Here is a 16,000-nt window from a genome sequence, read left to right on the forward strand (position 1 = left end):
TTTTTACACTATTTGAAGTAGCTTTTCAATTTGTAAATAAATATTTCATGCATTCATTCAACAAATATTTATTGAGGGCCTATAATGTGCCAGGCATTATTCGATGTGCTGGAGATTCATCAGTAAATAAAACAGTTAACAATTCTTCAAAGTTACAAAGTCAGCTGCAGAATTCTATAATCAGCAGAGGAATTTTTATTGTCCTGGTAAATGTATGACACTCCATATATCATGACTCAATATTTTCTCTTGAGTCATAATGTAGCATTGACAATCTAACTGTACATATTTAACTTTGTTACACTATAAACAGTCTTGCTACAACATGAAAAATGATGCAGGAAATACAAAGCACAATCACTATCTAATGCAATAATTTTCTTTTCTAGAAAGCCAAATTTAATAATTGAAAGATCATCATAAATACAAAATGAAATATATGATGATAAATATAACTAGACTAGGTGTACATCCTCAATGACATGAACACAGACTGCAATTGATATCTTTGGTTAAAGTCTTACACAAAACATCAAATTCTATTTAAAAAGCAAATTTTTTAAAAAAGAAAATTTTACCTTGTGATTTAAAAGAAGTTAAATTCTTTGCATTCTTACTTGATTGAATCAAAAAATTTAACTCCTTTGTATATTTTCCAAGTAAAACAAAAGTCAAATACTTTACCGGAATCATAAAACAAAGTAATTTTACTGTAATAAAGGTCTATACAGTGGAGGGACATCAATTGCAGTTGGGTTTATTTTTGCTCACATAACCCCCAGAAAGGGTGTCAGCACAAAACAAACCCTCCTTTATGTACAGACCTTCATAAGGTTCTATCTCCTTGACTCCATTGTCTAGGAAAAACAAAATAAAAACAAAACAAAAAAGGGAACCAAAGCACAGGGGTTAAAAACAACAGAAATTTCCAAAGGCACAGAATGTATCATCTATTAAAGAAAAGTTAAATGGTGACTTAAATGTGTTTGTTGGTTTGTTTGTTTTGGTAAAGCACATCCAGTTACCAAATAAAGGGACCATTTTAAAAATGACATTAAAAATTATTATATTTTATCATCCATGCTTTTAGAGGTCCTTTATCCAAGAGTATACAGATGTTTGGGGAGTACGTTCATCTGTGTGTAAGCAAATAGTGCTTCTTATGCAAAAATTTGAAAGTATTAAAAATATCAGTACAACATGCATCTTTCTTGTATATTCATGATTACCTTTTTCTGGTACTCCAGTTTTGAGAAGGATCACCATTGTTGTGCATCAGCTAACCAGTCCTTTGCGGTGTGTGAAAATTGATTTGGCTAGTTACTAATAAACTTTATGTAACTATCAACAATTACATAAACTTAGTTGTAGCAAAGAAACATCACCCAACTGCTTATTTAAGAGCATTAAGCTTACTTCTTAAAACGTATTTATTAAAGTTTGAAAAATGTGCAAGAGCAATAATGATAGTTTATTTTTGCCTGCAAAGATTATAAAATTTAAATGCAAAATATATAATATTTATAAATATATTTATAAATATAACTACTAGCAAATGCAGCTAAGATATTCCATTAACAAAAGAAGAAAGCTAACACAAAGGTAGTAAAAAAAATTCTTGATTCACCTTAGCTTCCATGGGTATTTCCTATATGACACAATTAGAAATAAAACTTACTTCTCTCCAATGTTCCCTTTGGTGGAAGTTGTGGGAGTTGACGGCCCCTTCGTCCTGCCACTGGAGTACTTGATGGGCTTGTTTGGACAGACCCAGTACGAGGGTGAGACCTACAAGGTACATCATTAATATTCATTTTTCAATAGAATGAGTTAAAACACTTTTAATACATTTGGTTCATATGACAGCTGTATGGTGCAATTTTAAAGAGGTTTAGCTGCTGATTAAAAGGTTAGGAGAGTAGGACAAAATATGGATATTTGAATGATTATCTAAATAGCAAAAGATGTTTATACTTTTATGTAATATGCATACATACACAGATACATGCACACAAAACCCTACAGTAAAATCCATGGAATTATTAATGTAGATCAGTATTCTATCCATATGAAAGCAAGAAGAGAATTCTGCAGCTCAAAAAAATGAAAGATAATGCTTACATTTCTTTCTACCAGATTTCAAACTCTTAACACTAACCTCCCTTCCTTGATCCTAAGAGATTTTTACTCAGGCTTATATTAGATATCCCTTTATTAGAAATTATCTCACAAGACTACAAATAAAACCCTGAACAATTCAAAATTCAGCTAAAGAAGATATTGGTTAATACATGATATTAGTATTGATAGAAAGAAACTAAAAATCTAGTTTTATTTATTGTCATTATGATGATTATTCTAAAAGTGATGTCTAATGGACACAAACAATTTCTCATTCTGTAGGAGAACATGATAGTCATGAGGTGCATTATGTGGGGATTTACCCAGGACTCCTGATAAATGAGAAATCACAAAACAAATGAGGTCAGGACAGTTAATAAACAAATTACAATGGTAGTCACACACTATTATATCCGCTGAATATAAATAGTGTGCTTACACTGAAAAGGTTAGTGTCGATTGTTATTAGTGATCAGCCAAGGATGAAAGAAGAGACCACTTAGCTGCTGGGAAAATAAAATGGTGTGCTGGTGGGGCAAAGGGGAAGTTAGTCTGATTGATTTATCTTTCACCTCGATAAGGCAGGTGAAGGAGGGGCAGATCTTCCAGTCATTAATGAAGGCATCGACCTCATGAGGTTTGTATCAGGACGTTCAGTGGATCGGGAGCGGGTGGTTGTCCGCTCTAGGAGAGGCCGTTGTTCTGTTGATCTGGATCTGTGATATGGCTGTCTATCTGCTGCTTCACAATCCCTGAAACGTTAGTCACAAAGCAGCTCAGTTGATCTTCAGTGCCCTTCTGCTATTTTGTTATGATGCATCAAACTGATTTTGAAAAAGGTAATTGTTTAAAATTATTGAGTATGGAAAAAAATGTTCTCTTCCCCAACATATTCTGAGTAAATTCTCACTAAACTTCGTAAGAATTTTTAAGGAACCAACACCTGCCTTTAATAGCAATTCCCAGTGAAGACAATAGGAGTTGCTCAGTTATAATCAAAACAAAACTGTTTTCCAAAATGAATTCTCTAAATGGAACATGTGAAATATGTGAAGTATTCTAATATTTGAAAAGAATTCTTGGACTTTTCCTAACATTTTCAAAAGAGAAAAGAAAACCATAAAAGCACTAATTCTCAAGTCCTTAAGGCTGTTTATTAGTATACCAACTAAGATATAAAATGGCTTTCAGCACAACCATCGTGTATTGATACACCTGAACATTCAAACGGCAGAATCAAACTGATACGAGAAAACTGTGCAACTTTGCAGTCTGTAGCCATATTTAAACATGGTCCACAAGAAAAATCACTGTATAGAAAAGGAGTTAATCAACCAATCTATGCCATTTATCTCAGTGCAGTTTAGCGATGCCAACCAACACAATTCAGAATGGGTATTAACTGATTGAAATAATGTGAAATAATTCTGAAACAATGTGATTTCACACAATTTGACCACAAATAAATCTAACATCAAAACCTAATCCTTCTTGAAAGAAGCAGACTCAAATGAATAACCTATCAATACTAATTTGTGTATCCCTGGAGTCTAGCATAATGCTTTTACATCTAACATGTAATCAGTAAACGTCTCCTAACACCAGCCCCACTATCTATGGAACAACCCAAAAAACACTAGCTTTGGCTCTAGGACTCCAAAGTAACACATACTCCAAAGTATACTTCAAATGAAACTATTACCCCCGCACGTAGTTGTAACCATGGCAATGGAAATGTTTATATATTATAGACAGTAAAGAAAGCAGTAGTCTCCCTCAAGACTAATGTATTAAGGACTTCCACTTTACCTATAAATTCTCTCAATTTTATTTTTGATAATGAAAAAGGCAAGCAATTAAATAAAAATCAGAAAAGAAATGACACAATTTCCCAAATGTAAGTAATTATGTGGCATATTGGACCAGTAGGCATTAGATTAGATGACTTTAGGAACTGGATACTGGATTTACTCTACAACATTATCTTGTGATTATCTCACACTTTAAGTTCATAGGGTAACATATAAGACAAATAATTTTTAAACTATTTTTAAGTCCATGTACTATAATATGATTGATTTCTTAAGAATTTAGTTTTTTTATAAGTGTATCCAGAATATGTCAAAAGAAGCTGAGATTAAATGTAAATACATATACAATATTCAATTACTAGTCAAAGAGAGAAATGAAAAGGCAACCTGATAGTGTAAGAAATCATAATTCCATTTTTGTTCCTGAAAAACTATTTTAGAGAGAACACTCCTCTTTAGAAATAAATATGCTCAGGACTTCCCTCGTGGCACAGTGGTTAAGAATCTGCCTGCCAATGTAGGGGATACAGGTTTGATCCCTGGGCCGGGAAGATCCCACATGCCGCAGAGCAAATAAGCCCATGCACCACAATTACTGAGCCTGAGCTCTAGAGCCCGCGAGCCACAACTATTGAGCCCGCGTGTCACAACTACCGAAGCCCACGTGCCTAGAGTCCGCGCACCGCAACGAAGAGTAGCCCCCGCTCATTGCAACTAGAGAAAGCCCATGTACAGCAACAAAGACCCAATACAGCCCAAAATAAATATATAAATAAATTGATATAAAAAAAAAGAAATATATATGCTCAATATTTGTTAAATGTTGTTGGTGTACATATCTTTGTATATATTCAACACAATAGGTAACCAGAATCAAAGGGATGTATATACCTTAGATTCCTTAAAACCTATTTTTGGAAAGTACCAATCTTTACATTATTTTCATATTTCCTATTATCTTAAATCAGTAATAAACTTATTTCATTATATAACATGTAGTAACACAACTTTCTGGAATATCTATGACTATCCCAACAGAAAATTAAGTTAATATTTCACTTATTTATGCAAAATTTGATTTATTCTGATTCCATCGAGTAATTTTTCCAAGTGGAACGTGAAATATCAGGATATACACTTACACTTCTTTGACATTATATTTTAATAATTGAAATATATAATCGTGAGTGAAATCCAGAGAATTATTTCAAATGTGTTGCTAAGTTCTATGTCCTTGAAAGGATACTATTATTTTTAAAGAAAACAGGTCACTCTTTAGGAAATATCCCTTAAAAAATTTTCTTTAGTGAAAACGTTGTTTGAAGATTATAATCAATGTTTTAAATTTTACTTATACTTTTCTTTCCATATTCATCAATAATATGAATTATATGATTTCCATAGCGTGAAATGAAAATTGTTTAATAAGTGAAACATGACAAGAATCACAGTAGAAGGAAGAAATTTACTGAAATGTTCCACCACAGTTAAGGGGAGGGGAAAGCTATCATATTTTAAACTTTGATAACACAGTAGAAGGTCAAGATAGGCTCCTGCTCCCACAATTGGGTAAGAAAAGGTCTTACTAGGTGAGAACTAAGATTATTGCTGAGAAAATTGAAAGCAGCAATGCCTAAGTCTCATATATAATGCCCAGCTTCATAGCAGGTTCTTTAAGGGACTGAGATATAAAACTTGCCAACTTCCACCTAAATTCTTAGTGAGTTTTAATTTTAAGGTAATAACTTATAAATAATTAATTTTGAATAGTAGCAACTGAGGCATGGGAAATAATAGATAACCATTTGCAAGGCATAAAATATTTAAGTGCCTACCTGGGTTCCTGAACTTGGGGTCTGTATTTCAATGTAAATAGTTTCCTTTGTGATCCTACTTATTTACTTTATTTTACCTTAAGTATTTCAAAATATTATTCTAAAAAGGGTAAACAGATTTTACAAGACTGACAAAATCAAGCCATATAAAAGTTAGGAAACACTGACCTGTATATTTAAATCTTTCTTAGGTAAATAATTTGGTTGTCTTTTAAAAGTGATTTAATATCTGTCAGAATTCTATTCTTAAATAGTTTACATTTTCTGGTATATATGTTTAAAATAGTTCAGAGTTTGTATGTGCCATTTACCTGGATAGATACAGATTACAGCTCTGCTTATTTAGTGGCTGCTATTCCAAACTGCAAGCATTTGCAGAGGATACTCCACAAATAGAGCTAATTCATATTTTTTTAAACCACAGAATTTATTTTCTTACAGCTCTGGAGCCTGGAAGTTCAAGATCAAGTAGTTGGCAGGGTTGGTTTCTCCTGAAACTTCTCTCCTCGGCTTGTACATGGCTGTCTTCTCCCTGTGTCTTCACAACATCTTTTTTTTTTTTTTTTTTTTAACATCTTTACTGGAGTATAATTGCTTTACAAAGGTGTGTTAGTGCCTGCTTTATAACAAAGTGAATCAGCTATACATACACATATATCCCCATATCTCCTCCCTCTTGCGTCTCCCTCCGACCCTCCCTATCCCACCCCTCTAGGTGGTCACAAAGCACCGAGCTGATCTCCCTGTGCTATGTGGCTGCTTCCCACTAGCTATCTATTTTACATTTGGTAGTGTATATATGTCCATGCCACTCTCTCACTTTGTCCCAGCTTCCCCTTCCCCCTCCCCGTGTCCTCAAGTCCATTCTCTATGTCTGCGTCTTTATTCCTGTCCTGCCCTTAGGTTCTTCAGAACCACTATTCTTTTTCTTTTTAGATTCCATATATATGTGTTAGCATACGGTATTTGTTTTTCTCTTTCTGACTTACTTCACTCTGTATGACAGACTCTAGGTCCATCCACCTCACTACAAATAACTCAATTTCGTTTCCTTTTATGGCTGAGTAACATTCCATTGTATATATGTGCCACATGTTCTTTATCCATTCATCTGTCGATGGACACTTAGGTTGCTTCCATGTCCTGGCTACTGTAAATAGAGCTGCAATAAACATTGTGGTACATGACTCTTTTTGAATTATATTGACTGACACTATTGAAACAAGACCCAGTATTGTAACAACCCAGCTTTAAAAGCATATGATAGTACGTGCAGATTTGATGAGGATTTCTAAGGGAAAAATCATTTTATAATCATCAAGCGAAGTTGTACGTTTTCAATCATTTTTCCTCTCGTATAGGCGCCTTTGAAAGATTTTTTAATTTCCAGGTATCTGGCACAGCTTCCTACTTATTTCATCACCTTTGCTACTTACTTCTCCTAGTCTCAAAGTACATGGGAGTTATGCAGTGTAACAGAAAAGAATAGGCCAGTGAGCATTTTCTTTCACTTACATACAACCATTGCAATGATACAACTCCAGATCAACATAAGCTCAATGTAGACTATCTCTCTAAATACGATAGAATACTAAGAATACTAAAAAAATGAAAAACAAACATCACAATGCTTCAAAGTATTATTCAGATATCAATGAAAATTGTCCTAGAATGTAACTCAGACTTTAGAGTTTATGTTAAATCAGACAGACTTATTTTGCATTTATACTGTAAAGATGAGATAAGTAAATGTAATAGGGTTTTTTTTTTTAAATAGACTTGTAAAAAGTAAAGCTACTTAGGAATTACTATTTTTTCTTTTTTATAAAGAAATTATTTCTTTATAAAGCTGAAATCTTAAAAAAAAATTTGGATGTATCTCTGAAGGACAAGAAGTATAATCTCATGTTTGGGGCAAGAAATGACTTCCCTATATCTATATTATGTAATATAGTAAGCTGATTAACAGCAGCAGCATTATACTTTTGATAAAACACCTTCAATGTTTAGAGATTTTCTGAGCATTAGCTGCATAATTGAAGAAATAAATATATTACAGAATTTTAAAATGAGATATTTTAGGGTAATATAAAATATGTTATATATTTGTATAACATATCAAGTAATTTAAAGCAATTATATAATTCAACTCTATAATTTTCATGCTCATCATATTGTGCAAGGTACAGTTTAACTTTTTAAAAACTCTATATTATTTTAGCATTGCTTACAAAGTTAAGAGAATTGCAAGTACACAAAATACCATGGTAATAAGTACATATTCAGAAATGCTTATTTACCATGTGTATGAAGAGTAATATTTTATTATTTTGGAGGAAGATAGATTAATTTTCCTTGGGCACAATAGCATTTTTTTTTTTTACAGAGCATTTCTGTTCAGTTAAACATTAAGTTCTGTATGTTAGTTAAAAGTAAATGATTTTATTCAAAAATAACAGCAATATCTAGGGTCAGCCAAGTTAATAACAATCTAACATGTGAAAATGGTAATAATACACATATTGATGAGAGAAAGCAAGACACTTTTAATGTAGAAAAACATGTTACTATTTCTCATAACCCTATTTTATCATCAGAAAGAGAAGTAAAGTGTTCCCTTATCTATAGAAGTATTTTCTTAAATTAGTCAATGTTGGAAACAGCAAGAAGAAAAGATTACCCCAATTTTCTCCAGAACAATAAAGATATATTGTATTAGTAGACATGCACACACAGAAACATGTAAAATATAAATATCTTGAGGATATTTTGAGTATTTTATTAGTAGTTATAGCAGTTATAGTAGTTATAATTCTCAATGTTATTTCATTTTTACTTCAAAAATAACAGAAACAAAACAACAAATAAGCAAGATTATTTACTCAGCAACAATGAACATACAGCAAATTAATACATCTTTAAAATCTGTTTTTTCAAAATCCTGAGAGATGATATGATTACCACCTTCTATCTATAAAATTCTTATTTTACTAAATAGTTTCCATTTTCAGTGGATGTTGAAGTATAATACCATTTTGATAACTGTAAGAAATTCAAGTTATCTCACTAAAGTATTGATAGTATGTTTTCCCTTCCCAGGTCCTCAATGATTCCATAAAATATCAAACATCTTAAAGATGTATCTTAAAGATGTATCTCTAAAGAACCAAATTATGCATTGCTATTGTATGACATGAGTAAATGTGATTAGGCATGTTCCTCAGTCTAGAATATCTGAGTGCCATGTTCAAAAGTTTCATTGGTCAACTTTGAACAATTCACTAGCATTTCTTTTGTTTGCTAGTTTTACATGGATAGTGGAAACTCCTCATATACACTGCTGCCTGCTGCCCCTAGCTGTTACTTCATAATGTCAGTTCAAATCACATAGAGGTAGTAGTCAGAGGACTGATTAATCCCCTCCTAAATACACATACATACACACAGAACAAAAGGTATGCACATATTCAGGCATAAATACTATCTGCCTCAGTCACTAATGATGACATGCTGTCTAACAGTCAAAATTACTAGAAACACCAAAAAGCAAGAAAGATAAGGCCCAGTGTCAAGAGACAAAGCAATCAGTAGAGTCAGACTCAGCTAGGACACATGTTGGGACTATCAGGCAGGGAATTTAAAATATTATATGACTGGCATGTTAGACTATCTTAGAAAGGATGAACAATATCTCCTGCATGAAAAGCTGAAGAAATATCAGCAGATAGACGGCGACCATAAAAAAGAGTCAAATGGGAGGCTGGTGGTGAAGAAGGACGCCATGTGCTGTGCGGTCCTGGGCCTGGCACACAGTGGGTGGGATGGAGGCGACTTCTGAGTAGCACTTGGAGGACACAGTGAAGAATCCATCCATTGATGGAGTCCTGGTCACAGATTCACAGGGACTTAACCTGGGCTGCCGTGGGACCCGGTCAGATGAGCAGGCTCGGGTGATATCTGTTCTAGCCCAGCAAGCAGCTAAGCTAACCTCTGACCCCACTGATATTCCTGTGTTGTGTCTAGACTCAGACAATGGGAACATCATGATCCAGAAACACAAAGGCGTCACAGTGGCATTGCACAAAATGGCCTTCTGATGTCTCATGTCTGTTCTCCAGAAGCCTGTGATAGGGACTACAGTCTACCTATGTTAATTATCTTAAAGAGTTATTAAAGTTTCAATAGTTAGGTCATTCATTTAATATGTATTGGACATTTTTCTATTAATTTTAGAGTAAGCACTTTTTGACATTGTATGGACTGACCTATCAAAATGTTAGTAAGAAAAGATCTTGTTTTGAAGCAACAGGTCTAGGTCACTTTGTATATATAGAATTTTGTTATGGTCAATAAATCTGGCTGGAGGGGAGAAAAAGAGTCAAATGGAAATACTAGAAATAACAGAAAGTAGAATGTGGTAAAATGTTAGAAAATTAGCTTGGAGTCAGTTTATAGAGATCTTAAACATCTAGTTAAGAGGTTAAGACAGGGTTTAATTTTCAATGAGAGTGACCAAAAAGTTCTGAACAAAGGTAATTTTTAAGTAATGAATTAAGAAGATGACTTCAGCAGTAGTGTATGGAATGAATTAGAGTAGGAAAAGGCTGACTTGTAGTAAAAGTTTGGAAACAGAAGAAGGTATGGATGACAAACATAAATCACAATGTACAAAATATACAATATACAGAATTATACAAACAGAATTTTAAGGTTAGAAGGAATCTCAGAAATTGTATAATTCAATCTCTCTCATTTTAGAAATAAGCAAACTAAAGCTCACAGAAACTTGATCAAAGTCACATAATTAGATATTTTTTGAGCTGGAATTTGAATTGCGCTTTCTTGGTTCTAAAGCCTGTTAACTTCTTTGACCAGGGATGGTTTTTTTTTTTTCCTCTATATAATGTTTGGCAAATCACCTTATGAATTAAATGAAAGACATGAATAAACCAAAGAAAGAGCCTGAAATTCCCAGCCTCCAAAATGAAAAGATGATCTATTAACAGAAGTAGAAGAATTCTTGGGAAGAACAAGAGTAACTTCAGGTTTGGACAAATTTGTGAAGCGCTGCAAGAATATTCTTGTACAGATGTCAGTCAGATAATCAGACAGTTTGAGAAGTCACTGCATTATATTAATATTTCACTATTCATTAGAGAGGCTAAAAAGAGAAGTGGTTAATAATGGCAGATGCAAGGACATAACAAGGATAAATATGTGTAAAAAGATACAGTAAATAAGAACCATGGAGAAAATCATTTAAAATAAAGTGCTGGAAGCAGAGGTCAGACTGTAGAGGGTTAAAGCTTAGGAGCTGATGAAGGAGTGGAGAAAGCATATGTAAAAATACATAGTCAAGAAACATGACCTAAGGAAGAGAGAGAAATTGATCATTCTCAAGGGAGCTTGAAGGTGTGGCAGAATAGAAAGAAGGTATTATTAAGGAGATTTCAACAGTCCTCTGTAACAACAATTTGAGGAAAAACAAATTAATAAAGTAAGAGAGATTGAAATGTAAGAGAAACAAGAAATAATGAATGGAGGAAAATTCCAGAGAAATTAAGAAAGTGTACAGTCAGAAACACAAACAGAAGATTACTTGTGATGGATAAGAAAATGCTTCTAAGAGGAAAGGAGAAGGTTTGTAACAAAGCAAAGAAATTAAGGCAAAAAGGGGAGGGGTAGCTCAGGAAGTGTGAATTACTTAGATTTGATCCCATTCACTAAGGGCTTTCAGTATACTTCTCAGATAGGGCATCTACAGGAAAACATTCTACATTCCACACAGGAATCTCATCCTCCTGTGACTCCACTAGTTTTGTAAGAAACCTTTCTCTAATTAGGGTCCTAGTCATGGCCCCAAATACCTTAAGAAAAGACCATTCACTACCTCTCTTCAAACGCGATGGCATCTCTCAGCACTACTCTAGCCTCAGGTCAGACCCTTCCCAGAACCTAACTCAGTTCTGGCACCAAAACAACTTCCAATTCTGGCACCAGAACAACTTAGGATAAATTTAGGATAGTTGAGGTATATCACTTCTATTTAAGCATCTTATCTCTGTAATTCTTAGTATCAAGTAAAGGGCAAGCCCAATTGCCCCCTGATATCTTCTCTCTAAATTCTTCATTTCTTGTACTCTCTTCTGTACCATTTTAATCTTCTCTGATTCTCTTAGCTATATTTTCAAGAATCCTCATCCATTGTTAACTAACTTCCTTACGTCATCAACCATTCTGCAGAATGGTTTCTGCATATCCCTACCTTAAATAACATTTAGCTCAGCTCTGCAGACTCTCCTTCCAGTGTAACTCTCACCTGCAGAAGCTACTTATTCTTTCACATTTCAAAGTCCATGGATTCAGGAGAGATTGGTTCCCTAGAGACACTCTGGCTATTACTCTCCCACTGTAATGTACATGTCCTTATTTCTATTAAGCATGCCCCTTGGCTATAAGATCCATTATTAATTCAGGTTGCTAATATCTATCCGACTTCCAATCACTATCCCTTAGTCACTGATAATTTGAGTAATTGGTTGTCAGCCGTCTTCTTTACCGTAATTCCTATGGTAATGCTAGGAGATTTCAATGCACATGCAGAAAATTGTTCAATAATCTTGAACCACAACTCTTGGATCTTCAAAACTTCAATAATTGTCACTTTTCCCCTGCATCAGTGCTCCCTCCTGGGGAAATACTGTGGATCTTAGAATCCAATGAAACTATTTAAACTCAGAAATATTAAACTCCAATATCTCAAACTGATGACAATCATTATTTCTGCCAGGTGTTTTATAATCTCACTCCCAATTTACTTGATCTCCATTTGATACTTTTCGTTCCTTGGTCCAACCAATTCCTGCCAGTATATAGCACCCTCTTTGCTTTTCTTCCATCCTTCTCATCCTAGACTCTATGATTGATCATCTGAACCCCTCCTATAAAAACACTCAGATTCTCTTCTATACCAAATCTTCCAAACATTCATCAAAACCCTAAAATTGGTTCAATGCCATAATCTGATTCTTCAACATCTAGGCAACTGGGTATTGCTTAAGCAAAGCATACATTCATACAGGTTGGCACATTGCAGATTCATGGTTTCCAACATCTGCCGTGGTGGCATCACCAAAAATCTTTTTACTTATATTTAATCAGTTCCCATCAGTTTTTACCCAACAACTATTTAAACTTTCTCATTTTCAATCAAACATCGTATTCAACCTCTGGGAATCCTCAGGAATTTGTCTCAAAAACAATCATGTAATCTCAATTACAGCAACAACAAAATTGAGGTTATCAAACAAAATTACTTTCAATTTAACATCCTTTAAAAACTTACTTAGTTCCAACTCTCTCATCTATTTTCCTCCTGTCTCAATGGTAAATAAGAGCTTCTTAATGTTTACAAACTCCATCTGTGTGGTTAGCCCTACCTACTGCTCTAAGACCTTTCCTCCAGTCATCCTCTTTTTTTTCCTGTGTTTTCAACCTATCTTTTTTTCCTAAAGCATTCTTTCCTCCAAGCCTGTCAACACAGGGTATATTTCTTATTCTAAAAGAAAGAAACCTACTCTGGTATCACATACCCCTATCTAATACTTCTCCTCCACACTCTTTTGGTGTATTTATTTTCTTATCTCCCACTCATGCCTTTCTTCCCTCACTATTCTGCCTTTCTTCCCTCACTACCCTTCCAAAATCATCAGTGGAAGTCACCAATGACTTCTCCCTTGACAAATCAATGGGCAATTTTCATTTATTATTTTTATTGCTGACATTATTTCTTCCTTCTTAAAACTCTCTAATTTTTTAGCTCTATTCTTCTTACTTTTCTCATTCTTCCTTCACTATGTCCTTCAGAAATTTCTCTTCCTTCGTCTACCACTTAAATGTTAATGTTTCCCATGGCAGAGGAAAACTCCTTGGCTCTCATTTCATGGGTAGTCTTTCTGGTTGATTTCACTTTCATTGTTGTGGCTACTTCCCACTAGTAGTAAATTTACTCGCAAATTGCTCTACGTAGACTAAACTACTTCTTTAAGCTTGAAAATTATTTATTTTACTCCTTGCTAGAGGTTTCCTCTTAGCCCTCTCAATAATTCCAAAACTGAACTTGTCTCTCACCTAAACTGATTCCTTTCCTAACAATTCCCCCCATCTTTGTTAAGGTATCACAGGCACCCAGTTACCCAAGCTGTAAGACTAGGAGCGTTTCTTGACTCTTGGTTCCCCCTCAACATCCAAATCCCATTGTTTACCAAGCATTATTGATTTTAATTGATTAACTCTCATCTTCTATCTCTCCATCCACTACCTTACTTAGTTCAGGCCCTCAAAGAGTTTCTGCTGTCCTAGAACAAGGCAAATACCTCGGTATGTGCTTTGCTTTTCATACCCTTTTCTCTCAAATCAACCACCCAGAGAGTCTCTAGAGTAATTATTCTAGAGTGAATAAATGTATTATAGCCATCCCCAAACTAAAACCCTTCAAAGTACCTCTATCACGTACAGTCTTAGACCTAAGTTCCTTAACAGAGTATACAAGGTTATTCATAATCGGGACCATCTCTATCATTCCAGATTCATTTCTTGCTATTCCCTGCCTTGTGGCTAATGCTCCAACAGCACTAAAACACGGTGTTTATTACTTTAGTAACTTTGCTCATACATTTCTTGAAAATTCCACCAACATCCTACCTTACCTCCCCCTAAATAATTCTAATTCTTTCTTTAAGATATAGCCTAGTTGTCATCTCCTCCATCACATTTTTATGTAAAAGTTGCCACATTGTCCACCAGCAATGTCAGTGATTCCTTAATATGCTATGTATAGCTTTAAGTAAAGATAATTACTAGGAGGACAAGTAGGGTTGGGGGTAAATTTTAAAATATAAAAGATACATTTATTGAAATAAAGGATATATCTTAAAGGGAAATCAATAAAAGGTAACCTGATATCCATTCTAAATATGTTTGTTTAAATGTTGAATGTGTTTTAAAATACACAATGATCAGAGATAATTTTGCACTGGTCAGCATAACCTGTTCAGAAGAAAAAAAGTTTTGATTCTTAATATTAGTTAAATATTTGTTTCCTGAAGTAATATAAAAGAAGTTTAGCAAACATTATTTAAGCTTCTCTTCATCTGTTCCAAAGAGAAAGCACTCATAATATTTCATTTTACAAACATGAAACAGAGAGACCAATTGTTCTGATTCTTCACATATTGGAGATGCCATGTTGAGTTTACTATATTTATTCCATTCAGAAAATTCCAGATTTCATACAGCCAAACTATGGTCTACTTGGAACTATTAACACATATTTATTCACAGAAAGGGAATTCCCAGACCATGATAGTTAGTGCCACCTTGAAATCTAGACCAGGAAACTGGATACTTAGAAAGTTGGTGCCAATTTCTTTTTATTCTTTCCACAGTCCTCAATAAAGAGGTCACTTTTCCTTTAAATGTTCAGTTATTTTTTCTCGAGTAGGTAGTTAGGGAGAACTTGGGTAATTTAGATCAAAAACTATTTGGCAAGAGACAGAGATTGATCCACATTTGGACTTTGTCAAATAGGTAAAAGTAGAACAATGTAGCAAGGGAACTGAGGATATTTCTGAGAATGGATTCAATCTCTGGATATGTAAGTAAGTAAAGAAAAGTGGAGTCTAATTGGGAAAGGTAAATGGGTAAAGAGAGTGGAGTTGTCTATTGAGATAAAAGAACCAGTGAGTTAAAAGTAACTCAATGAAAGAATAAGAAAGAACCATGTGTAGTTCTTGTCCGAGAGTGAAGTATTTTGTAATAATTGTAAATGGAAAGTAACCTTTAAAAATTATATAAAATATTAAAATTTTTTTTAAAATTTAAAAGATTTCAAAGGTAGAACAATTTCAAGTGACGATAATATTCAGAGCATGGCCATGGGAGTGACTGAGTGAAGTAGAACTGGGGGTAAAGTTCACTACCTCCAATTTGAGATGGTCAAGGAAGTGAGTGGGTGCTGAATAGATCATTCAGGTGAATGCTAACAGCACTCAGGCTCATGGCAGAAATTGTGATAAAGAGGAAGACTAAAGCCACGTGCATAAAATAGCATAACCAAGAGGTCAACAGATGATATCAACGTGTAAGGGAAATGGGTGATTGTGTTCAGTTGCATTACCTACAAAGGTACAGGGGTTAAACAAGAAGCATGGAATATTACGGTAATAAATAAAG

General features: G+C 34.1%; 1 protein-coding gene and 1 pseudogene across 14 annotated transcripts in view; one reads left to right on the forward strand and one right to left on the reverse strand.

Annotated features, from left to right (window-relative positions):
• The window catches only part of RIMS2 (regulating synaptic membrane exocytosis 2), a 605,377-nt gene that overhangs the window by 199,247 nt on the left and 390,130 nt on the right, over window positions 1–16,000 (reverse strand). For 11 of the 14 annotated variants that reach the window (XM_057531989.1, XM_057531993.1, XM_057531987.1 and 8 more), the window contains 2 exons: window positions 2,694–2,873; window positions 1,679–1,788 (listed from right to left, as the gene is read on the reverse strand). In XM_057531989.1, the coding sequence (XP_057387972.1) occupies window positions 1,679–1,788; window positions 2,694–2,873 (290 nt within the window). Of the gene's footprint in view, window positions 1–824; window positions 858–1,678; window positions 1,789–2,693; window positions 2,874–16,000 lie in introns of all 14 variants that reach the window. The other 3 variants (XM_057531996.1, XM_057531990.1, XM_057531999.1) reach the window with 2 other exon arrangements.
• Window positions 9,589–9,864, forward strand: LOC130705546 (ragulator complex protein LAMTOR5-like; annotated as a pseudogene).

The sequence above is a fragment of the Balaenoptera acutorostrata genome, chromosome 17 (genome assembly GCF_949987535.1).
Source record: "Balaenoptera acutorostrata chromosome 17, mBalAcu1.1, whole genome shotgun sequence".
In the NCBI taxonomy this organism is placed as follows: Eukaryota; Metazoa; Chordata; class Mammalia; order Artiodactyla; family Balaenopteridae; genus Balaenoptera; species Balaenoptera acutorostrata.